The sequence below is a fragment of the Aquarana catesbeiana genome, linkage group LG07 (assembly GCF_042186555.1).
Source record: "Aquarana catesbeiana isolate 2022-GZ linkage group LG07, ASM4218655v1, whole genome shotgun sequence".
NCBI lineage: Eukaryota > Metazoa > Chordata > Amphibia > Anura > Ranidae > Aquarana > Aquarana catesbeiana.
Window position 1 is genome coordinate 339,889,717 of NC_133330.1, and position 26,683 is coordinate 339,916,399.

The window sequence follows — 26,683 nt, forward strand, 5'->3', positions numbered from 1 at the left end:
AAATCATTTAGCCGGCTTTAAGAACATTATTGTGATCTCCTCGGTGAGCGTATCCCGCCCCTCGTGTTGGAAGGCGAGCAGACGACTGATAAATGTTTGTTAAGCAGTTCCTCAGTTCAAGGTGAAATCTGATGCAGGAGCGATAAACGTTTTACCTGGAGGGGGATAATAACATAGCCGGGCGGAAGATTCAGATAGCGAGTTCAAGAGGGCGCGCTCCACCACCAGACCGGGAAATGGCTTATTTCATTTTAATTCTTTGCGGAAACGACTTAGCCAGGCGTCCCGGTAGATAGATAGGACTCGGTTGCCCCAGACGCTTCCCCAGATCTTTTAAACGACGATCTAGGTTCAGCGTCAAGCGGCGGACACTTCAAGCAATTGCATCTTTCCCGGCGTAACCTGGCGATGGGGGTGATAACCTGTGGCACGAGGAGCTGCGGCGCCTCTGGAAATGGGAATCTCGTTTTTTTTTTTTTTTTTATCAGTTTCTGCTGTAACCTCCATTTTCTTATCTTTTCCGAAAAGCTGAGTGCGGTGATGTATATTTCTCCCGCTTCACAACGATTCGCTGCGCATCCTCAACTTCACACGGAGAGTAAAATCGATACTTTTGTATCATGACAGCGCCAGGAAGCAGATTGTAAAATATCAATTCTGCTCGCCACAGATGACTAAACTGCTGGCTATTAAGGCCCAACGTTCGTGCCGGGGGCGGCCTGTTCCGCCGATGGAACCTGTGCGGCGAAACTCGCAAGGCGCAAAGAAGGATCGTCCTTCTCGAAATCCACTTAAGATTGCTGTTTTTTTTTTTTTTCTGTGGGTGCTGAGAACCTCTTTAGTTATAAAGAAGTAATAATAGTGTATACAAAATAAATAAAAAGTAACGGAATAGCAACAGCGAAAGAAAATAGAACTTGTATGTAACAGGTGATAATAATAGCGAGTGGAAAAACACCAACATAAAAATAACAACAAAGGGAATCAAAACTACGTTGTTACAGGTAATAATGTGATCAAAAGTATAAATGAAAGGTAACAATAAATAACAAAACTAGTTACATCTAATCATCATAGCAGGAAGCAAATCATAAAAGTAACAACAAGGAAAGATAACAAAGTGTGTCACAATGAATATAGTTTACGAGTAATAAACAAAGCGTAGCAAAAAATATCAAAACTAGTAATAAATGTGTCAAGGCTATAAAACATAAACAGACCAAAGTAAATAGAAAATCAGTGCGGTGGAAAAGCAGAAACATCATTGTTTAAAAGTGCAAGGGCCGGTCCATACCAGAACGCAGTGTGGGATCTGCTGCGGGTTCCGATGTAATGTTAAAGGGACTCCAACGCAGATTGTAATTGCAGTATGTTTTCTGCCACCAAATTGCATGATATGTGTTTTTAATGCATGCACTACTTTTCCCATGTTCTGAATGGGAATCACACCGGAACACGGTGTGCGATTCTGGTGTGAACCAGTCCTCGGTTCACCGTTTCAGAAAAGAATGGAAAGGTAAGCTAACACCCTATACCAGGGGTGCCAAACTCAATTTCGTCACTGTCCGCATCAGCAGTATCTTTGCCCTCAAAAGGCCGGTTGTATCTGGGGTACGCTATATTTTTAGAGTGCAGGGTTCAGGAGTGCACTACACACTGAGTGCAGAGTTCAGAATTACACTGCGTGCAGAGTTCAGGGGTGCATTATGTACAGAATGCAGGGTTTAGGGGTGCACTCTGTACAGAATGCAGGGTTTAGGGGTGCGCTCTGTACATAATGCAGGGTTTAGGGGTGCGCTCTGTACAGAATGCAGGGTTTAGGGGTGTGCTGGGTGCAGAGTTCAGAAGTGCATTATATAGAGAATGCAGGGTTTAGGGGTGCACTCTGTACAGGATGCAGGGTTTAGGGGTGTGCTCTGTACAGAATGCAGGGTTTAGGAGCGTGCTGGGTGCAGAGTTCAGAAGTGCATTATATACAGAATGCAGGGTTTAGGGGTGCGCTCTGTACAGAATGCAGGGTTTAGGGGTGCGCTCTGTACAGAATGCAGGGTTTAGGGGTGTGCTGGGTGCAGAGTTCAGAAGTGCATTATATAGAGAATGCAGGGTTTAGGGGTGCACTCTGTACAGGATGCAGGGTTTAGGGGTGTGCTCTGTACAGAATGCAGGGTTTAGGAGCGTGCTGGGTGCAGAGTTCAGAAGTGCATTATATACAGAATGCAGGGTTTAGGGGTATGCTCTGTACATAATGTAGGGTTTAGATGTATGCTCTGTACAGAATGCAGGGTTTATGAGTTTGCTGGGTACAGAGTTCAGTAGTGCATCATATACAGAATGCAGGGTTTAGGGGTGCACTCTGTACAGAATGCAGGGTTTAGGGGTGCACTCTGTACAGAGTGCAGCGTTCAGGTGCGCTACATACTTAGTTCAGGTTTCAAAACTGTGTTACATAAAGAGTGTAGAGTTCTGCAGTGTGCTGTGTACAGAGAGCAGAGTTTAGGGGTGTGCTGTGTACAGAGTGCAGGGTTTAGGGGTGTGCTGTGTACAGAGTGCAGGGTTTAGGGGTGTGCTGTGTACAGAGTGCAGGTTTTAGGGGTGTGCTGTGTACAGAGTGCAGGTTTTAGGGGTGTGCTGTGTACAGAGTGCAGGTTTTAGGGGTGTGCTGTGTACAGAGTGCAGGGTTTAGGGGTGTGCTGTGTACAGAGTGCAGGGTTTAGGGGTGTGCTGTGTACAGAGTGCAGGGTTTAGGGGTGTGCTGTGTACAAAGTGCAGGGTTTAGGGGTGCACCGTGTACAGAGTGTGCAACCCCAATATCCCCCTCTGCCCACGAGCATGCGTTGGGAATCATTTATTGATCACACTAGTATAAATGTTGCACTCTGCCCTACTATAATGTTGTGCCACTAATTGTTTTTTGGGGCGTAAATAATTGAATTCTCGCGGTTCTGGGTGGAGGAGTGTTGGAAACCCAAATCACTGTCTTTGGAGCTGTTATTGTTTTCCGTGATCTCATCCCCTGTTTATTCATAAAGATAATGAAATGAAGAACACCTGATACCAGGCACAGTCTCTCTGGGGTCCCGGCCCCCCCGCCCCCCCCAGCCAGAGAAGCCTCTTTTTCTGCTCTTTTTTTTTTTTTTAGCGGGATGTGTAATAAAATCCGGAGCATTAGAGGCGGATCCGCTTTCTGTCTCTGAGCTCTGCTGCATCTTCTGCCTGTACTTAATAATTGATGCCCTGGGTACATCTTCCATCTGTTCCCCCGTCTCTGTCTCTTCTCACCGGCATCCCCGAGCTCACAATAAAGATTTAACCGCTTGTGTGCCGGCTCGCCATCCCTGAAACCCGCACTGCATGCATACACGTGCGGTACTCCCAAACTCGCTGTGCGATTAAAAGGCCAGACTTACCAAAACAGCGACTCTGCGTGGTGATCGGTCCTCTTTATGCTGTGGTGACTCGATCGCTGCTACATCAGAGATTATTAAATACCAAGGCTACGTTCACATTTGTGCGCGTTGGAAATGCATGCAGAATCGCATGATTTTCCGGCAAGCACAGAAATGCGCTGCCCTTAGCAGAAATGCAGCGGAGTTTTTAATTGTTAATGGCACCCCCATGCATCTGCTAATGCCCCCCAACTATACCGCCTTTATCTCTGCCAACCTTTCCCCACTTTTGTTCCTCTTTTACATAATGTTTGTTTTGTGTCCTCTTCATTTCCATGTTTATTTTTCTCCGGTCGCCTCTGTGCGACCTTTTCGCTCGCCGCCTCTTATTAATCAGATGTATTTCTCATGTAAATAAGAATTAGTGAGGAATATCTGTATTTATAGCTCCACATATGGTACTAATGAGCACATGGCAGTCGGTGATAAGTGGCCGGTGAGGTGTCTGGGGCACCTGTCCAGGGGTCACATCGTCCTGTGCTGAGACACGAGGCTCCAGACGCCTCCTGCCCTCATTAAGTTGTGCGTGGAGTAGGGAGCACATAAACATTACATTGTATTATTTTATCGCAGGTCGTTCGCTGTCAATCTGTAATGTGCTGCAGAGACTTGTAACTGGACCACGGAACAATCTGTACGGACAATTAATGTGCTGATGGAAGTAGCTGAAGGGGGATTTGTCACCAAAACAAGAGTACAAGAATGTACAGCAATTCACAAAATAATGGGCAGTCCACACAAAAGGGAAATTTTATTTATAGGTGGCGCCTGAGTCAACCCTTCACCTGGCATGTGCTGGATGCTGCAACAGTGCAAATCCCACAAAATGGGCACAGCAGGTGTACAGACCCGGGAACTCAGCACAGGGATGGTGGGAACCCCTCATAATGGACACAGCGGGTGTACAGACCCAGGAACTCAGCACAGGGATGGTGGGAGCCCCTCATAATGGGCACAGCAGGTGTACAGACCTAGGAACTCAGCACAGGGATGGTGGGAACCCCTCATAATGGGCACAGCAGGTGTACAGACCCAGGAACTCAGCACAGGGATGGTGGGAACCCCTCATAATGGGCACAGCAGGTGTACAGATCTGGGAACTCAGCTCAGGTGTGGTGGGAACCCCTCATAATGGGCACAGCAGGTGTACAGACCCGGGAACTCAGCACAGGGATGGTGGGAACCCCTCATAATGGACACAGCGGGTGTACAGACCCGGGGACTCAGCACAGGGATGGTGGGAACCCCTCATAATGGGCAAGGTGCTTTCCCAAAGTGTTACCACCAGATTGGAAGTACACCATAGCTTTCAATGTATGTGTATACTGTAGCATTTGCCATATTGAGACATTCTGTTTAAATGCCATCTGTCCAAAAAATGCATGACCATATGTCACCTTGAAATCAATTACTTATAGGGCACTATAAACCAGAGATCTGTGAACATGGCCATAAATATTATAAAATGCAGCTTTTTACTAAGTACAGGGTTCAAAGGCATACAAATAAAAGACTCGGGGGAGGGGGGGTGGCAGTAGCAATGTGTTCGACATTAGAGAAATCACAGATAATATATCAAACCAATCCCATTCCAGTTCTCTCCTTTCTGACATCGGATTCCACATGGGACATAGACAATGGGGGTCTACCACACTATAAAACATAAGATCTCGTTCTGCTGAGAGAGTCCATAAATCAAATCCACACTTTGTACTGAAGAAGGTCGTATGGAGCGCTCTTCATTGTGGCCCCACCAGCAACCCGGATATGAATCCCAAATATTGGCCGTGACATTCCAGATGTACCATCCTGACAGATATGAACTGTCACTTTTCATGAAGGGTCATTCTTCAAGCTTGCAACTGTAACTGCATTATAAATCCTGACCTCCTAAACCACAGGATCTGCTATATTCCTCAAAATACAATGTCATGGTTTCTGATGATTGTTGAAAATTGCAGATCTTGTGAAGGGTACATCTCATCAGTGCTCTCCACAAAATGATTTTGTAAAAATGTCACCTACCCTACAGGGGCATAGATAAGGGAGGTGGATAGGGGGGTTCAAACCCAAGCCCCCACCCCTAGGGCATTCTCAGGACTGTGGCTAGCAGTGTGGAGTGTGCATCTGAAGTTTTGCAGCAACTACTCCTTCCACCTGTCAAGACAGAAACGGGCAGGGGCAGTTCAAAGAGGGGAGGCTCTGTATATCTTCTCCTCATCCCTTGTCACACAGCATAATTGAGGGAGAACTGCCCCTCACAGAGCTCACTCAGAACTGCCCGGTCTGGTGAATGGGTTTCATGCAGGGGGTTTATCTCTACTGAGGGGTAAATCCGTACTGGGGGAGGGAGGAAATTTGTTGTACTACATATACTAACCCGTGCGTTATATACTCCTGTTGTTCTATGTTCTCTGTTCTATGTGTACTCCTGACCCCTGTACTCTGTGTGTCGCAACCTCCTGACTCCTGCACTCTTTGTATCACACACTCTTGACCCCTGAATTATTTGCGTCACACACTCCTGACCCCTAAGCTCTTTGCCTTACGCAATCCTGATCCATAAGCTCTTTGCCTTACGCACTCCTGACCCCTAAGCTCTTTGCATTACGCACTCCTGACCCCTAAGCTCTTTGCATTACGCACTCCTGATCCATAAGCTCTTTGCCTTCCGCACTCCTGACCCCTGCACTCTTTGCGTTACATACTCCTGACCCCTAAACTCTTTGCATTGTGCACTCCTGACCCCTCTTTGCGTTACATAGTGCTGACCCCTGCAGCCTTTGCGTTACACACTCCTGACTCCTGCACTCTTTGTATTATGCACTTCTGACCCCTGTACTTTGTACATTACACATTCCTGATCCCTGTACTCTGTACATTACAAACTCCTCCTTCCCTGTACTCTGTACATTACACACTACTGATCCCTGTACTCTGTACATTACACACTGCTGATCCCTGTACTCTGTACATTACACACTGCTGATCCCTGTACTCTGTACTTTACACACTCTTCATCCCTGTACTCTGTACATTACACACTACTGACCCCTGTACTCTGTACATTACACACTGCTGATCCCTGTACTCTGTACTTTACACACTCCTCATCCCTGTACTCTGTACATTACACACTCCTCATCCCTGTACTCTGTACATTACACACTCCTCATCCCTGTACTCTGTACATTACACACTCCTCATCCCTGTACTCTGTACATTACACACTCCTCATCCCTGTACTCGGTACATTACACACTCCTCATCCCTGTACTCGGTACATTACACACTCCTCATCCCTGTACTCTGTACATTACACACTCATGACCCCTGTACATTACACGCTCATGACCCCTGTACTCTGTACTTTACACACTCCTCATCCCTGTACTCTGTACATTACACACTCCTCATCCCTGTACTCTGTACATTACACACTCCTCATCCCTGTACTCTGTACATTACACACTCCTCATCCCTGTACTCTGTACATTACACACTCCTCATCCCTGTACTCGGTACATTACACACTCCTCATCCCTGTACCCGGTACATTACACACTCCTCATCCCTGTACTCGGTACATTACACACTCCTCATCCCTGTACTCTGTACATTACACGCTCATGACCCCTGTACTCTGTACATTACACGCTCATGACCCCTGTACTCTGTACATTACACGCTCATGACCCCTGTACATTACACGCTCATGACCCCTGTACTCTGTGCATTACACACTCCTGACCCCTGTACTCTGTACATTACACGCTCATGACCCCTGTACTCTGTACATTACACGCTCATGACCCCTGTACATTACACGCTCATGACCCCTGTACTCTGTGCATTACACACTCCTGACCCCTGTACTCTGTACATTACACGCTCATGACCCCTGTACTCTGTACATTACACGCTCATGACCCCTGTACTCTTTTGTTTTATGCATGCCTGACCCCTTTCCTGTAACATAGTAGTTAAAGAGTATTATTTTTTGGTACAAGGACTGTGCCATATGTGTGCAAGGTGAGTAGGGTCAAGTTTTAAGCCCTTCCCACTATTCAATTTTGACACACCCACAGTTCATCTCTAGGTGCCCACCGCACCCCCATTCCCCCTGGAGATAAGTTACCTACAGTCCTGCTACCCTCTGTTCTCTTGTCACTGTGGGGGTTATTTACAGTAGCTGGAGAGTGCAAATTCTGGTGCAGCTCTGCATAGAAACCAATCAGCTTCCAAACATTATTGCCAAAATGTAACTGAAGTTAGAAGCTGATTGTCTACCCTGCACAGCTGCACCAGATTCTGCATTTTTACTAAATCCCCCTTTTATTTTGAAAAACTGTCATTTTGCAATCTTAAAGGCACTCTGTTGGCACAATCCTTCTGGTTCTGACAGTAAACAGAGATCTTCATTAGCTGCAACATTACTCTTCTTAAGTGGGAATTGCACCTCTGCACACCCCGCTAGCTACTGAACACGCAACCGTGTACCGTAACGAGCGTCAGCGGGAACGTATTTCACATCTATTTAATTAACGAATGTATTAATGGCATGGTGTGAAAATCCAGGTCCGGGAGCCGGGCTTGTGACAAGTGCCGGGGCTGCACACTTCCGTATAATTAGCTGTGCAAGGAGTGTCGCATCACATCTACTCCTACCGCTACATTGTGTCCGATCCGCGTCTCCTGTAATTGAAAATCATTTGTAGACGGTGGAAATGAATGTATTATGTAGCAGAAGATGTTCGCCTCTTAAAGAAATGTTGGATTTATTTCAGTGATTACTCATTTGTTGTGTTGTAATATTCACTCGATGGTCTGTGCGGTCTGAAGCGCCAACCACAAAATAAAAACTCTAGGGTTGATTTATTAAAACTGGAGAGTGCAACATCTGGTGCAGCTGTGCGTGGCAGCCAATCAGCTTCCTTTTTCTTTTTCTTTTTTGTCAAAGCTTAATTGAATAAGCTGAAGTTAGAAGCTTGTAGTAATATAAAGTGCATAAAACAAAACCCAATACTGCCATGCATTATGCCCACCCACTATTACATGATATTCCACATGCATGAATTGAAATTACAATGTATGCTAAACCGAGAAGCTGTATATAAAAGGTAAATGGCATACAAAACCGCGGTCCAGATCTGGACTGAGTCACTGTCCCATCCGGACCTCTGCAGTGCTGCCGTTTAGGAGCAAAATTTTCCTCCCTGCCTCTGTTGCTCTTATGATCACAGCAAAGCTGGGAGCGGGAGGAAGAACAGTTTTGCACACAATTTGGGAGACACAGTAGCACTAGATGGGAGGGTAGGAGCAGGAGCTGCAAGAGCCGATTACTGCTCTGCAGTCCTGGCAACCAATCACCAGCTTGCTAATATGAAAATTAGCTCCAGCTCCCACCCCCCTCTAGTGCTGCTGTGCCTCCTGCGCTGTGTGCCCGAGGAAGGTAGGAAAGAGGCAGAGCTATAATGTGAAGGACTGGGCATAGCTACAGGGGGCTGTGATGTAAAGGGGGAACAGATCTGCAGGGGGCTGTGATGTAAAGGGGGAACAGATCTGCAGGGGGTTGTGATGTAAAGGGGGAACAGATCTGCAGGGGGCTGTGATGTAAAGGGGGAACAGATCTGCAGGGGGCTGTAATGTAAAGGGGGGCAAGAGCTACATGAGGCTGTGGGGTAAAGGGGTGCTATAGCTGCAGGGGGCTGTGATGTAAAGGGGGTCCAGTGCTACAGGATGCTGTGATGTAAAGGGGGGGCAAAGCTGCAGGAGGCTGTGATGTAAAGGGGGGCAAGAGTTACTGGGGGCTGTGTTATAAAGGGTGGGCCCAGAGCTACATGAGGCTGTGATGTAAAGGGGGGCTAGAGCTGCAGGGGGCTGTAATCTAAAGGGGGGCTAGAGCTGCAGGGGGCTGTATTGTAAAGGGGGCAAGAGCTACAGGGGGCTGTGATGTAAAGGGGGTCCAGAGCTACAGGAGGCTGTGATGTAAATGGGGGCAAGTGCTACAAGGGGCTGTTATGTAAAGGGGGGGGGGGCAGAGCTACAGGATGCTATGATGTAAAGGGGGGGGTCACAGCTACAGGATGCTGTGATGTAAAGGGGGTCCAGAGTTACCGGGATGCTGTAATGTAAAGGGGGGGGGGTCATAGCTACAGGATGCTGTGATGTAAAGAGGGGTCATAGCTACAGGATGCTGTGATGTAAAGAGGGGTCATAGCTACAGGATGCTGTGATGTAAAGGAGGGGCAGAGCTGCAGGATGCTGTAATGTAAAGGGGGGCAGGAGCTGCAGGGATGCTGTGATGTAAAGGAGGTCCAGAGGCTACAGGATGCTGTGATATAAGGGGGGGCAGAGCTGCAGGATGCTATGATGTAAAGGGGGGGAGGGCAGAGCTGCAGTATGCTGTGATGTAAAGGGGGGGCAGAGCTGCAGCATGCTGTGATGTAAAGGAGGTCCAGAGCTACAGGATGCTGTGATGTAAGGGGGGGGCAGAGCTGCAGGATGCTATGATGTAAAGGGGGGGGGGGGGGCGGAGCTGCAGTATGCTGTGATGTAAAGGGGGGGGGGGCAGAGCTGCAGTATGCTGTGATGTAAAGGGGGGGGGGGAGATGCTGCATGCTGTAATATAAAGAGGGGTCAGAGCTGCAGGTGCTGTAATGTAAAGGAGGGCCGAGAGCTGCGGGGGGCCTGCGATGTGAAGGGGAGCAAAGGATATCAATGGGGGTGGGGGGTGAAGGGGGGCAGAGGACACCGCTGTGAAGAGGGATTCATAAAACTGCTGTGATAGGAAACGTTGATGTAAAGGGGGGGCCTGTGATATAAAGGGGAAGAACAGGATTAAAGGAGGGGGGCTGTGAAGTGAAGGACCTGACTCATGGCACAAACATGCAATTCAGACCTCTGCTGGAAGAAAATTTTTACTGATGGGACCTCCTGTGAATTTTAGTTTAATACCCCTGTCGTATAATATCAAAAATTAAAAATGTATAAAGTGAAAAGCACTCCACTATTAGTAAGCCATCCAAAAGGTGAACACGAAAAGTCCTCAATCGGTGAAAATGTTTGTGGTCGCCTTTTTGGTGAACCTTTTTTTAGTTTACTTCCTCTGATTTTGGAAGGTGACAGGTCGGTGTATCTCGGAATTATCCAATTAAGAAAAGACAAATAATTGTATCCATTGTCTTGTTTGGCGCTCTACCGGTCCGTAGTGTCGCCGTCACAAATGGATTGGATTCCCTTCAGGTGAGCACATAATGACCCGCGTCTGATTCACAGCTTATTAACTGCTCTTCACGCTCATGAAACTTTAGGAAGTGTCTCCGCTAAGTGGCTCAATAATTCAAGGATGAGATGGACTGAAGGACACAGCCATTAAGTCATGTAGTCATATTTCCTCCAAGCCAATTAATCCTCCTTTTCTCACGCGGACATGGCGCTCCAGTAAAAGAAGAAATTGTATTTAGGCTTGATGTGGCTGTCAGAGCTCCATTATCCCTGCTGCTTGGCTGCAGGTTAACCTATCAATAAGCTGGCCAAACGCTAGTAGACTTTCATTTATTTATTTTTTTTGTTTTTAAGACGTTCATTTCATTTTTTTTTAATCATTAGTGGGGGCAAATTGACATTCGTTTTCAACAACAGTGATGAGAAAATTCATAGGAGCAAGATGGAATTTTTTTGCTTAAATGAACGAGAATCTAACAGTGAATCTGTTTTTGTTTGGGAAAGTCCATTCATTCTAAAAGCGTTCGTTAACCGCAAGTGCAGTTTTAATGCACTTTCAAATTACATTCGTCAAGTCATCAAATGTGCTGACAAGCTTTAGTCTTCACTCGGGAAACCTTCACCAATCAGCCATAACAATCTGACCACTGACAGATAAAGTGAATAACATTGATTATCTTGTTACATTACAATGGAACCTGAAAGTGGGTGGGATATATGAGGCAGCAAAGTGAGCATGTTGTCCCTAAAGTTGATGTGTGGAAAGCAGATAAAAATGGACAAATGTATAGATTTGAGGACCCTGACAAGGGCCATATTGTAATGTCCAGACGATGGGGTCAGAGCAACTCCAAAGCTGCAGCTCTTGTGGAATGTTCCTGGTCTGCAGTGGTCAGGACCGACCAAAAGTGGCCCAAGGAAGGAAAACCGGTGAAGTGGCAACAGGGTCATGGGTGGCCAAGGCTCAGTGATGGAGGGTGGGGAGGGAAGGCTCAGTGATGGAGGTGGGAGGGAAGGCTCAGTGATGGAGGTGGGGAGGGAAGGCTCAGTGATGGAGGTGGGGAGGGAAGGCTCAGTGATGGAGGTGGGGAGGGAAGGCTCAGTGATGGAGGTAGGGAGGGAAGGCTCAGTGATGGAGGTAGGGAGGGAAGGCTCATTGATGGAGGTGAAGAGGGAAGGCTCATTGATGGAGGTGGGGGCAGCCAAGGCTCATTCATGGGAGGTGGGGAGGGATGGCTTATTGATGGAGGTGGGGATGGAAGGCTCATTGATGGAGATGGGGAGTAAATGCTTATTGATGGAGGTGAGGAGGGAGGGCTCACTGATGGAGGTGGGGAGGGAAGGCTCACTGATGAAGGTAAAGAGGGAAGGCTCGTTGATGGACGTGGAGCGGCCCAAGGCTCATTGATGGATTTTGGGTGTGAAGGCTCATTGATGGAGATGGGGAGGAAACGCTCATTGATGGAGGTGGGGCGGCCAAGGCTCATTGATGGAGATGGGGAGGGAAGGCTCAGTAATGGAGGTGAGGAGGGAAGGCTCATTGATGGAGGAAGGGAAGGAAGGCTCATTGATGGAGGTAGGGAAGGAAGGCTCATTGATGGACGTAGGGAAGGAAGGCTCATTGATGGACGTAGGGAAGGAAGGCTCATTGATGGAGGTAGGGAAGGAAGGCTCATTGATGGAGGTAGGAAAGGAAGGCTCATTGATGGAGGTAGGGAAGGAAGGCTCATTGATGGAGGTAGGGAAGGAAGGCTCATTGATGGAGGTAGGGAAGGAAGGCTCATTGATGGAGGTCGGAGGAAGGCTCATTGATGGAGGTCGGAGGGAAGGCTCATTGATGGAGGTGGGGAGGGAAGGCTCATTGATGAAAGTGGGGGAGAGGCTCATTGATGGAGGTGTGGGGGGGAGGCTGGCCTGTGTAATGTGATCTAATATAAGAGCTATGGGAGCTCAAATTGGTGATAAAGCTCATGCTGGTTCTGATAGAAAGGCGTCAGAACACACAGAGCATCGTAGTGTGTTGTGTATGGGGCTGTGTAGCTGTAGGCCGGTCAGGGTGCCTATGCTGACTCGTGTTTACAGCCAAAAGTGCTACAATGGACACGTGAGCATCAGAACTGGACCACGGAGAAACGGAAGAAGGTGGCCTGCTCTAATGAATCACATTTTCTTTTACTTAATGTGGATGGTCGGGTGCGTCACTTACCTCGAGAAGAGTTGCACCAGGATGCAGTATGTTTATTCTGATCCATGGAGGCCCCATCTTGCAACTTACAGGACTTAAAGGATCTGCTACTGACAGCTTGGTGCCAGATACCACAGCATACCTTCAGGGGTCTAGTGGAGTCCATGCCTCTATGGGTCAGGGTTGTTTTGGTGGTAAAAAAGGGGGCCTACTAATTATAAGGTGGGGTGGTTATGTTATAGCTGATTGGTTTATTATAACATTCATTGTTACTGTATATAGGGGTTGATTTACAACCCTGTGCATAGTAACCAATCAGCTTCTAACTTTAGCTTGTTCAATTATGCTTTGACAGTAAAACCTGGAAGCTGATTGGTTACCATGCTCAACTGCACCAGGCTCTGTGTGCACCAGTTTTAGTAAATCCCCCCATAGGGTAAAAAGTAGAATAAATACATTGAATTCATGCATTGACGGAACCTAAAACCTGTGGATGATCCAGAGGAAGGCAAAAAAAAAATCCTTATTTATGTGTTACAGATAATTATATAGCACTGACAATTTCCACAGCACTTTACATACAGTACGTATAGTACAATTTTTCTCTATTACTAAAAAAAAAATCATTCCTAATCCCTAAGGCAATCGAATATTCCTTGGATCAGCATCTCTAGGGTGATTACCTATAATTATTAATGACCAGTTATACTTTCTGTGTTTTACAAATATCTTCTGAGTTGGCTAATGGCTAGTACTAGCTCCTGTGGAAGTCCTTTCCACATTATTACTGCTCTTACTGTAAAGAAGCCTTTCTGTATAGTGACGGAACCTTGTACTATCACTGTATGTATAAGTGAAACTTCTGTTCTTCCAGGTGCCAGTTTTCAAGTGCACAACTGTCTTCCTAATGGAATACAGACCTTATCCAGACTGTGTCCGGGACCTCTTAGTGAATATATTTGGAATGCGTTGAGGTGTTTACAGCTGCTTGGGATTCCTGGGAGGAACTACAAGTACCAGTCTAGCCTTGCCTTGCATGCTAGTCCTATCACAGCTGCTGAGTAGTGTAAAGGCTGATCAGTGGCGGATCTTGCACTAATAAGCACCAAGCTGCATCTTTTCCCTTCCCCCGTACACTATTGATCCGTTGCTGGAGGCAACTCTTTGCTCCTCTCCTCTTGAAGTTCAGCACTGATTTAACTCCTCTCTGTCAGGAAGAAAAGAGCGCAGAGATCAATGGCCGTCTGGACCTTGATGGAGATGTCAATCCCGTCGTTCTCACCTGGTGAGGAGGATTGTATGACCGTACAAAGGGACGTGCGGAAAATTCCTAAACCTTTTCATTGATGGGTCTCTAATTAGAACGGCCCAAATAAAAGACTTGTGTAGCTTGGCATTCAGGTATTTTGATAAATCCGTGGCGTAGGAGAGTCTGACTTTTTGCCGCAGTCCAAAACCTTCCTGGCAGGTCATCCGACTTCTGAAGATGTTGTGAGAGTCTCGGGGTCATTGGAGGTCTTCCTGAGCGATGAGAATGGCCCAGAGTTCTCTATAAAGAACTGCAGAAGAGACCTGATCTAAATAAATTATTAATAATATATAAAGAATATAAGGGAAGAATCTTATGATGGGGAGACATTGTTCATTGTGGCAGCTGTCAGTGTGCCCTAAAACTAAAGTTGATCCTAACACTTCTGAATAAGCATACTTGGATATACACTCACCGGCCACTTTATTAGGTACACCTTGATAGTACAGGGGTTGGACCACCTTCAGAACTGCCCTAATTCTTCATGGCATAGGTTTAACACGGTGTTGGAAACATTCCTCAGAGATTTTTGGTCCACCACATCTCAAAGGTTCTCTATTGGATGAGATGTGGTGAGTGTGGAGGCCATTGGAGTACAGGGACCTCATTGTCCAGTGGTGAGATGATTGGAGCTTTGTGACATGGTGCATTATCCTGCTGGAAGGAGCCATCAGAAGATGGGGACACTGTAGTCATAAAGGGATGGACATGGTCAGCAACAATACTCAGGTAGGCCGTGGCCTTTAACTGATTCAGATCCGCGCTATAGCCGAATGACGGCTACAGCGCGGATCTGCTTTGCCGGGAGTACGTCGGAATTTCCGATCGTGTGTACACAAATCCGACGCACAAAGTGCCACGCATGCTCAGAATAAATTAAGAGATGAAAGCTATTGGCTACTGCCCCGTTTATAGTCCCGACGTACGTGTTTTACGTCACCGCGTTCAGAACGATCGGATTTTCCGACAACTTTGTGTGACCGTGTGTATGCAAGACAAGTTTGAGCCAACATTCGTCGGAAAAAATGTCCGATCAATGTCCGACCGTGTGTACGGGGCATTAGGGTTTAGGGCCAGCTTCTCTTTGGAGGAGGACCATGTGTATGTTTTTGTGGTTCAATCAAGTTTTTATTGTACCCACTGTTTAGTTTCCAGTGTGCAGGAATTTTATTTTGGGCACTAAAAATATATGAGCACTGCGACCTTGGAATATTCAACCAGTGCTCGCATTTTGACCTTTTCTTCTCAAACAAAATATCCATAATACTATTTTTTTTTTTTTTTACACTACAATAAAATGAATCCACATTGCATCAGATGAGATTACCAAATGGACCATAAGCTAGTTTTTTATCTTGGCTCTGCTGCCCCGTGGGACCTTCTCAACATTGGAGTTGTGGAGCTCCTGTGTTTATTGGATGTGGACTTTGGAGTCCTAATCTCTGCTCAAACAAATGATGTGTCTGAGGATTACATGTCCAGGCTGCCTCCTATGTTGGCCATCGCTCACTGCCTAGATGGGACGTGCGGTGGGCCTGTGTTGTCTTCTGCAATAGACGGGCCAAATCCTTTGTTGGCTTTAGAGGCGCCACTGTGGTTACAGGAGTGTTTACCACCTAGAGACTTTCCTGAGAGTTCAAACACTCAACCATCCCCTTCTCAGGTCTATTTCCAGTAGACAAGGATAAAGACAGCTATGGTTCTCAGGAACTTGGTGAACCTGGGGGGGGGGGGGGGTAGGAGTTGGTTTATTGACTTAGTATTGCAAATTAGTATCAGCAAATTGTGTTTCTATTGGAAACTTTTAGTGTTTTTTTTTTAAGTCTTGGTGATCTTAAAGCAACTCCATCATGAAAAGGTATGGGGGCTTCCATTGCCTATTTCTACTCTGAAAATGGTAACGATCTGGTCTTTCTTGGCTTCAGTGCGTTCATATGTAGATGAGAGGTTCTGACACTCATCAAGAGCGTAGTGGTTCTGGTTCTGTGACTCAAAAGCATTGAAGCCGGAAACAGCCAGGCAACTAACATGGTACACAATCAGGCCCACTATGGCCACCACTAGGGTTGCCACCTCTCCAGGATTCACCCGGACAGTCAGGGTTTTGAATCATGTGTCCAGGTTTCAGGCAGACTGAAACCAGGGCACATTATTCAAACCGGGCAGTGGCTCCTCAAGTAACCAAGATAGTCGCACAAATCTGTTGCCACCCAGGAGCTGCAGGCGGCTGTCTTGGGGCAAGTTCGGCATCACTGGGTGTCAGGGTGATGTTGTCAGACAGAGCAATTTGGCCACACCCACTGTTCGCTGCGGCACGCTATGCGCACCACATTACTACTCTACTTGGGGCACCCAAAGGTGTCCCAGGCCGCTAATATGTTCGGGTTTGGCTTGAAGAAACGGTGGCAACCCTAGCCCACCACCCTACCGCTCTTATGTAAGTCACTTTACCATGAAGAACTCTGATGCCTTTCTAAGTCCCTTTATAGAGAAGCAAAGCATGTCTTTCCTTATCCACTTGACCTCCGGAAGATTTACCCCCCTTCATGACCAGGCCATTTTTTGCGATACAGCACTGCGTCACTTTAACTGACAATGGCGCGGTCATGCAATGCTGTACATTAATTCAATGTATGTCATTTTTTCCCCACAAATAGAGCTTTTTCTTTTGGTGCTATTTGATCACCTCTGCGTTTTTTATTTTTTGCATTATAAACATAAAAATGACCGACAATTTTGAAAAAAAAAAAAACTTAGCATTTTTTGCTTTCTGCTATAAAATATATCCAATAAAAAAAATTAAAATAAAATATCTTTATAAATTCAATATTTTAAATTAAATATTTTTGGTAAAAAAAATTTCAAATAAGTGTATATTGATTGGTTTGAGCAAAAGTTATAGCATCTACAAAATATGGGATATATGCTGGAATTTTTTTTATTATTTTTTTTTTTATACTAGTAATGGCGGCGATCAGCGACTTATAGCGGGACTGCAGTATTGCGTTGGACATTCTGACACTAACTAACACTTTTTGGGGACCAGTGACAATAATACAGTGATCATTGCTAAAAATATGCACTGTCACTGTACTAATGACACACAAGGGGTTAACATCAGGGGCGATCAAAGGATTAAATGTATGCCTAGCCAGTGTTTGTGTACACAGCGCGGTTCTTTCACTAAGGGAAGTGCTCTGCAGAGCAGAGAAAGAAAAACCATCCCCCCACCCCTGTCGGAACGAAGCTCTGCCTTGTTTACAGAAATGTAATTTCCTGCTTGCGTGACTAGCTGACTGATTTTCCCAGAGGACTACACTAAGGTACAAGCCAGATTTTGGGCATCCCCTGCAACATAAATCTAATTCTTGGTGAGATACTCCCAAAGGGAAATCACATCTGCCACTTTCCTCATTAGAGCCCTGCAGGTGCAGCAGCTGACTGATAGTTATAAAGTCTTTCCCATTCACGTTCACTCCGCACATGGACACAGACAAACAAACTGCTATTTCTTCAGAATAACTTAAGGTAGGAATCTGCTACAAAAATCCCTGCAATGTACATAGATCACCCAGAAGGGGAGGGTTCCTCAATAAAGGTGGAGTTACTCTTTAAGATCGCTGAAACTTCAATATTTACAGACTTGGAAATACAAAAGAAACTAAAAATGGCCGAATGAAAGAGAATTATCAGCAAAAGAATACGAGAGATTTAACCTCGGAGAGGTTTATATTTTACAGGACAGGATGATAACCAGCTTGAAGAAGGGGAAGATTCGTACTGGGAGGAGGGGGATTTATACTTAGAGGGGATAAGCATGCAGATTAGCGCTCAGTGTTCCTGTGGGGGGGATTTTTGCTCACACATAGGGGTTGATTTACTAAAGGCAAATAGACTGTGTGCATTTTGTAAAGTGCAGGTGCTCCAGAGCTTAGTAAATGAGCAGAAGATCTGCTGACTTCCATCACCCAATCATGTGCAAGCAAACATGCTGTTTTTTTTTTTCCCCGCACGTGATTCGGTACTCTTTGCAAATTGAAGCTTTAACTTCATTTACCAAGCTCTGGTGCCACTGCACTTTGCAAAGTCTAATTGCCTTCAGTAAATAACCCTATCATGCTCATACACAGTGGCGGCAAACAAACCTGGCCCTCTCACTCGCACTACCGACCCCCCCACACGCGGGGTGGACCGGAAGGCGGCGATCAGTGGCCTTACCTTAGGAGGCCGATGACAAGGAGGTGCTGGATCCGGGTAAGGCTCCTGGAAGCTGAAAGAGGCTGTTGCTGCCCCTCCGCTCCTCCACCTGCTGCTGCTCCTCGCTCCAGCTTGCCGAGGGAAGAGCCAGGGCCATTATTGCTTCTCCTGCCGGCCGGACAGGAAGTGGGTCCTCCTGAGACCGATCGGCCGGGAGTCCTAAGACTCCCTGGCCAATTGAGTCTCAGGATCCGCTTCCTGATTGGCTGGTAGGAGAAGCAGGAAGACCTTAGCGAATAATAATTTGGTAATGTCACGCAACTGGGTGGGCTCAGAGCGCAGTGCTCTGCGTCCAGATCCCACCATTTTTTGACTCCAATTAGAGACTCACGGCTCTAATCATGTTTAAAAAAAAAAAAAACATTGAAACCCATGCGTCTGGCGCCCTGCATGTAGATTAGGAACCGGGTGCATGGATTAAGGGGGCAGTGCCCCTGTGCCCCAATAGAGTGGCCGCCACTGCATATCTTGAGGGGGGGCAGTTTTCCATGTTCGCCCTGGGCTCTAGATGACCTTGTCCCGGAACTGGTGGTGACTATCACTCGATCCGACTCCACTGAACCGGGACCATTCTACGGGAGGGATTCTGATTGATCGCCAGGTCTTGCCGTTTCCTGGCGTTTTCTCACTCTAATCTATCGTCCTCCAGTTTATTAGGGTGTTGATTTAAGGAGTGAGCGCTTAGCTCTCTCTTCCGGAGTTCTGGGTGTCTTCGATCTGCCGCGTTGCGTTGCGCTCATCAAGCTGTGTTTGTGTGGGGATTAATCAATAGGACAGGTCAGCAGTGCATTAATTACTCCATGAGCTGTCTTCTCTTCTCTGGGAAAAAAAAAAAAAAGAAAACTACCTGCTTTAAGATTAATTACCTCCTCGCAGACGATTGCTGGCTTTGCCCTGGAGCCCGCGGGCTGCGGCTCGTCCGTATGTCAGCGGAGTGTGGAAGGAGAGCTGCGAGGGCCTTGTTGCCGGCCTAATCACTCCGTAACAGATTTGTTGGTGCACTGACTGTGCTGAGAGCTCAATTTCAGCCATTTAGATGAAGTGAGCTTATTTATCGTCTATAAATACGGAGACGAGAGATTGACCGCACTGTGCCTTCACCACCCATGATGTGGTTGCTGGAGAAACTGGCTGGAAGTGGACAGCTTAAAGCAGTGGGGGGGCTACATTACTAAAGACTGGGGGTCTCCGCTGTAGTCCCTGACATCACGCATAATAATCTGTAAATTTAATGCTACAAAAGACTGTCAGAGACTGTGCATATGTTACAAGAGATAGTTAGAGACTGGGGGCATGCTACAAGTATGAGATGGTCAGATACTGTGCTTATACTACAGGTGATGGTCAGAGACGGGGGTCATGCTGATCAGAGACTGCAGACATAGTACAGGAGATGATCAGAGACTGCAGACATAATACAGGAGATGGGCAGAGACTGCAGACATAGTACAGGAGATGGTCAGAGACTGCAGACATAGTACAGGAGATGATCAGAGACTGCAGACATAGTACAAGAGATGATCAGAGACTGCAGACATAATACAGGAGATGGTCAGAGACTGCAGACATAGTACAGGAGATGATCAGAGACTGCAGACATAATACAGGAGATGATCAGAGACTGCAGACATAATACAGGAGATGGTCAGAGACTGCAGACATAGTACAGGAGATGGTCAGAGACTGCAGACATAGTACAGGAGATGATCAGAGACTGCAGACATAATACAGGAGATGATCAGAGACTGCAGACATAATACAGGAGATGGTCAGAGACTGCAGACATAGTACAGGAGATGATCAGAGACTGCAGACATAATACAGGAGATGGTCAGAGACTGCAGACATAGTACAGGAGACGGTCAGAGACTGCGGACATAGTACAGGAGACGATCAGAGACTGCAGACATAATACAGGAGATGGTCAGAGACTGCAGACATAGTACAGGAGTAAGTACTGTCTGCAAGGGCCGCTTGATATGTACCAGAGAGCTGCATGTGGCCCTCAGACTGCAGGTTGGGCACCAGGGGCTTAAAGCCTTTCTAAAGCCATTTTCATTTCTTTCATTTTTTGGGGGGGTGGATAGAACGTGGACCGGAGAAAACAGGAACTGAAGAGAAATCTCTCCCAATGGTACACAGATAGTTAAAAAAAAAAAAAAAAAAGAAAAAAATCACGGGTGTTAACCATTTTCCACTCTGTTGGCAGGGGACAGGCCTTTCTACTCAGGCTGTGGCTGCTTTATAAGGAAAATGAATGGTGAGGCTTTGCACATGGATTGGGCTTTAAGATAAAGTTTGAGTCTTCCCATGCCCACCAATCACCACAGGGCACACTTTAATGCAGTCCCCCCTCCCCCAGGAAACTGTCATGAAAATGTCGGATAGTTTGCTTCACTCCAAGCAGGAAAGCTCCCGGTCCTCCCCGGCGCGCTCTGGTGAACCCTGGAAGAATTCTTCAATCTAAATGACTATTTTCCTTTTTTTTTTTTTCACCTTGAGAGAATGGAGGGGGCTTTTGTTTATTCCTCCCAGCAGGGGGCGCCAGCTTACTAGTTGCAGTCCGCCCACTCCTCTCCACTACTTTCAGCGTTAATTGGGAGGAAAGAAATCTTGCCTTTTGATTTTTATTTATTTACCCGTCACCCAGGCCGAGGCTTTCTCCTTCCTGAATAGAAGTTGAACGTTATGGCTGTGTCGCAGCAGCTGAGCGTGTATTTATAGCCGCTCCCTTGCCAGGCGTTTGTTTTTTTGTGCGGCGGGGCAATGGCTTTGCATATCAGAGCTCAGCTGTGCCTTTCAACTCTTTGTGCCATCGAGTGTATTCAAATTAGGAGTGACAATGCCTTGTAATGAACTCAACGCCCGGCGCCTCTCATCCGCCACCGAGCCACTTGTTCCAGGACCTCCCCTCCCGGGGTGAGCGCCCTCGCCGGGATCGGGTCTGAAGTCAGGACTCGCATGAAATTTCGAGTTTAAATCAGGAGAGGGAATTTTTCGTTTTTATTTTTCTACTTTACTATCCCAGTCCCCCATAGGAACTGAAAGATGAGGCTAATGTGAACAGGTATTCATGCTGTCACTCACTGTTACCAGGCTCCCATACAGTGCATGTTTGCTGCATGATAGTGGGCAGCAGCTTGGCCTGAATAGGGAAAGGGATTGTCGGCACTCAGGATGACATCCAAAAAACAGAATTCCTTTTGTTGAAAAGACGTGAATACAAGGCTGTAAAAAAAACAGGCTACGCGTTTCAGACAGTCTTTCTTCATGGCTAGGGACTAACACACTTTAAAGAGACCCTGTCACCAAAAAATTTCAAACAGATTACATTTTTAAATGGGTCTTATTTAGAAAAATGATGAAAAATAATATATATATTTTTGCTTATTAGAGTTCATCTTTCACTGCTTAAAGTTTAATCTGCTTATATTTTGCCCTCCCTGGTTCTGACTTGCTGCAGCTTCCAATTGTGAGAAGCTCACAGTGTGCAGTGACATCGTAGGAAGCCGTTTCAGTCCAGGAGAGGAGCCGCTACAACTGTGCGAAACTGGAGTTAGACTTAACAAATGGCACTGTGAGAAGGATGAGGGGAGGAGCCGGTACAACTGGGCAAGACTGGAGGGGAGGGCGGAGTTAGACTTAACAAATGGCACTGTGAGCAGGATGAGGGGAGGAGCCGGTACAACTGGGCAAGACTGAAGGGAGGGGCGGAGTTAGACTTAACAAATGGCACTGTGAGCAGGATGAGGGGAGGAGCCGGTACAACTGGGCAAGACTGGAGGGGAGGGCGGAGTTAGACTTAACAAATGGCACTGTGAGCAGGATGAGGGGAGGAGCCGGTACAACTGGGCAAGACTGAAGGGAGGGGCGGAGTTAGACTTAACAAATGGCACTGTGAGAAGGATGAGGGGAGGAGCCGGTACAACTGGGCAAGACTGGAGGGGAGGGCGGAGTTAGACTTTACAAATGGCACTGTGAGCAGGATGAGGGGAGGAGCCGGTACAACTGGGCAAGACTGAAGGGAGGGGCGGAGTTAGACTTAACAAATGGCACTGTGAGCAGGATGAGGGGAGGAGCCGGTACAATTGGGCAAGACTGAAGGGAGGGGCGGAGTTAGACTTAACAAATGGCACTGTGAGCAGGATGAGGGGAGGAACCGGTACAACTGGGCAAGACTGAAAGGAGGGGCGGAGTTAGACTTACCAAGTGGTGTTGTGAGCAGGATGAGGGGAGGAGCCAGTACAACTGTGCAAGACCGAAGGGAGGGGTGGGGCCCAGACACGTTCTAGGGCAGCGATGGCGAACCTTGGCACCCCAGATGTTTTGGAACAACATTTCCCATGATGCTCCACTACACTGCAGAGTGCATGAGCATCATGGGAAATGTAGTTCCAAAACATCTGGGGTGCCAAGGTTCACCATCACTGGCCTAGGGTGTCATGTATTTGGGCTGCAGATTATCACCCCCCCCCCCCCCCCCCCCCCCCCCTTAGCAAGGAAAGGAAATTTATTTTATCTGGTTAGATTCAGTGGTTTCTGTTTCCCATCTTTTAACAGGCCAGCTGGCAAAGCATTCTGGGACTTGTAGTCGCCTGATATTTGGAGGTTCTTCACATTAGAATATGCTCTTCCTTGTGTTGATGATTCATGTATTAATACAAATGTAAATGCTTCTTCTAATGACCATCTGTATATCTGTGAATGTGATTAGAAACTTTGTTGAAAGTTGCATCGTAAAATGTGTCAGTGTAACATTTTAGGTATTCATTCTCTCTCACAGAGATCACAGGACTCCCCCTGACAATGCCTTCATCTGCTTTCTCTCCATAAGGACAGTGCCATGTTTGTTCAGGCATCAGGGTCACCATCTAATCCCAGGACTGGAATTCTGGATCAGAGAGGACACGATAATGAAATCCTGGTACCTCTGCAGCTCCTGGCTGTGTCCAGCCACAGATCATCCCCCTGCTGCAGCCTCTCAACTTGTGACCTGTTACAAAGTTACACTCTGATCACTGGGGAAGTGGGGGGGGGGGGGGACTGAGGCAATGCTTCCTCCTGCCTGCAGTAGACTGATTACATCATCTCAGCAAAGCCACCAGACATGGACACCATGGCTTCTAAGGAGTAGGGTTTGGGATCCAACGAGAGAGAAGAACCTTACAGATTATATAAAATGGGACTAGTATTAAAGGTTCTGTTTAAAGAAAAAAAAAAAAATGTCATACGTACCTGCTCTGTGCAATGGTTTTGCCCCGACCCTCTTCTCAAGTCCGCCCCCTGGCGCTCTTGGCTCCTTCCACTTGATCAGTGCCCCCAATAGCAAGCCACTTGCTATTGGGGCACTTGTGCTCGATCACTCCTGAGCCCTGTTCTATGCGCCTATAAGACACACAGAGCCGTGGCTTGGCCTCGCTCCCTCCTCATTGGGCTCACTGGCTGTGATTGACAGCAGTGGGAGCCAAATGGCTGTCTCTGCCAATGAGGAGAGGGAGTCCCGGCTCTCGGGCACACCTCTAGATTGAGAGGGCGCTCAGGTGAGTATTAGGGGGCTGTGTGGGGGGGGGGGGGGGGAGGGGCACACAGGGTTTTTTACATAGAGGTAAAAAACCCTCAGCCTTTACAACCACTTAAAGGCTGATTTTTTATTCCTTTAGCCCTTGCTTACCATAACATGTACAGTTAGACTGTCTTTTGGGTCCCAAAACCCTACTCTATAGTAGCCATGGTTTCCATACACTGCACTGATGAGGGCCAAAAAGCCAGAAACCGCTCTATAATATCAGGCTATGTATACATCAGCACTTCTGGATGTGCATCTGGCCAATGGGGTGAAAAGGAATGATTTGCATAGCCCTGCCCACTGCCCTGAAATGAGGAATGATTCTCTATTTTTGGGACATGTGACCGGATTTATTTATAAATGATACATAAAAAAGTAACAATTCTCTATGAGATTTGTGACACTGAGCTGTTGGTGTCACCCCCCCCCCCTTCGGAGTTCTCAGAAATTGTAATAAAGCTGATTTTGCGGCTCGGTGGGGTTATAGGTTCTTCTGCTCCGCATAATCCTCTAATTCTTCTTCCTCTGCACCTCAGCAGATATGTTAATAGCTCTTCGCCCTCTTTACACGTTTCGCACGTTGACTTCTCCTTTCGGTGCATTTGCCTTTAAAAGATTTCCCTCATTACAACCAGAGAAGGTAAATTATTCCATCCTGCGGGTGTTTATCATTAAACCGTGTTCTCCCCATACATCTTCCAAGAATAAGGTCACCTCTGCCGCGCAGATCCGGCAGAAAGAAAGACGATATTTTCTCACGGGCCGCCTGCAGAACCTGTGGCGGATTTATTCACGTGTTGCCGGCTGCGTCTTGAAGTGTCATTTTGTTCTGGATGGTGAAAGGTTCGGACTTTGTATAGAAGGCAATGCTAGTACAGCGCCCTGATCTGGAGGCCGAATCCCCCCCCCCCAATGATCAGACTGTACAATTTTGTAGCAGACAGGAAGAAGCATTTCCTCAGTCTCCCCTTCCTCAGTGATCAGATTGTAACTTTGTATCATGTTCATAGGTTGGACTTGTGTCTTTTTTCAACCTCACCTACTATGTAAGTCACAAGATGAGAGGCTTCAGATGGGATGGTATCATTAGTCTGCTGCAAGCAGGAGGAAGCATTTCCTCAGTCTTCCCTCCTCCTGTGATCACACTGCAACATTGTAACTTTGTAGCAGGAAGGAGGAAGCATTTCCTCAGTCTTCCCTCCTCCTGTGATCACATTGCAACATTGTAACTTTCTAGCAGGCAGGAGGTAGCATTTCCTCAGTCTCCTCTCCCCCAGTGATCCGATTGCACATAGTAACGTCAGGTCACAAGATGAGAGGCTGCAGCAGGGTGTGATCTGTGTCAGACATTTGTGAACTAAACCAAAGAGATTTACATGATTGTGTCACCTCTGAGCCGGTATCTCAGTCCAGGAAGTAGATGGTGACCCTGGATGATACCTGAACAAAGATGGCGCTGTCCTCCTGAAGAGTAAAGCAGATGAAGGCATTGTCAGGGGGAGTACTGTGATCTCTGTGAGAGGTAATAAATACCTGGAAGTGTTACACTGACACATCTCTTATAAGGAATACACTTAACGTTAATGTTTCTGATGACCGGGTCACTTTGAATGCCAAAAAACATGTCTTGTCCAGTTTAGTAGATATAGTAATATGTAAATTGCAAGTGAATGTCTGGAGGAATGAAGTTCTATAACGGAGTTCTGCTTTGTGTCTTGCAGAGGAGCAGCTGCCGCACGGCTTTCCCGTCATCGACATGGGACCCCAGCTGAAGGTGGTGGAGAGGACCCGAACGGCCACCATGCTGTGTGCAGCCAGCGGGAACCCCGACCCCGAAATCACCTGGTACAAGGATTTCCTTCCCGTGGACACCGCCAACAGCAACGGCAGGATAAAGCAGCTGCGCTCAGGTATGGCGTGTGTGTGTGTGCGAGTCCCCTGTGGAGGGCGCTGGTGAGATGGAGACCAGAGACATAAAAGACATTAAGATGACAGATATCAATTCCCCGTGATCAGGTCACTGATGAGTTACATGAGGCCCAATGCTCTGGTATGATCAACGCTCCTCCCAAAACAGGAGAAATCCGCAACTATCTGATCTTACTATAGGGCTCCCTAGTCTTACACCTCCTGCTGCACTTTATGTGACGCACCTTGGTGTGCCCTGCCCCACGCCAGCCCTGGTCCCCTCAACTGGGGCTCTGCTACCTTTAATCGCACACTCGCCGCCTGTGCCGTGGGCGATCAGACAATCGAACTCTCAATGCAAAACCCGAGACAGCGGCCGCATCTCACGTCCTGTAAGTGATCTCATTCTTCAGCCTGACGGCTTTTACTTTGCGTCCAATCGTTGTTGTTGTTTTTAATCTCGTGAAAGGTCAACGCGTCACTTCTGTCTGTCTTTGACAAACTTTATTACAATACGTTGGCGTAATTATTGAGCCGATGCAAACACCTTGATACAGGCCCAGCTCAAAAAAGGAAAAAGGTGGGGGAGGGGTTAATCAGATTTATAAAATTTCAGCGCTTGCGTAAGAACGGCGGTGACCTTTCGCTCTCCCTTCCCGTGAACAGGGTCGTAATCTTGCTATGTTTGCGCGAAAAGAAAATATCATCCTTGTTAATTATTTTTAACAGTGGCTGTGAGACGGGGCGAATGTCTGCCCAGGAAAGGGCGCCATTATCATTATAAT

The 26,683-nt window shown here is 47.0% G+C and overlaps 1 protein-coding gene across 1 annotated transcript in view; it reads left to right on the top strand.

The window, feature by feature from the left end:
- PTPRF (protein tyrosine phosphatase receptor type F) overlaps window positions 1–26,683 on the top strand; it is a gene marked incomplete in the record, with an annotated part of 622,098 nt that overhangs the window by 490,626 nt on the left and 104,789 nt on the right. The window contains 1 exon segment of the mRNA XM_073593920.1: window positions 25,712–25,900. Coding sequence (XP_073450021.1) covers window positions 25,712–25,900 — 189 coding nt within the window.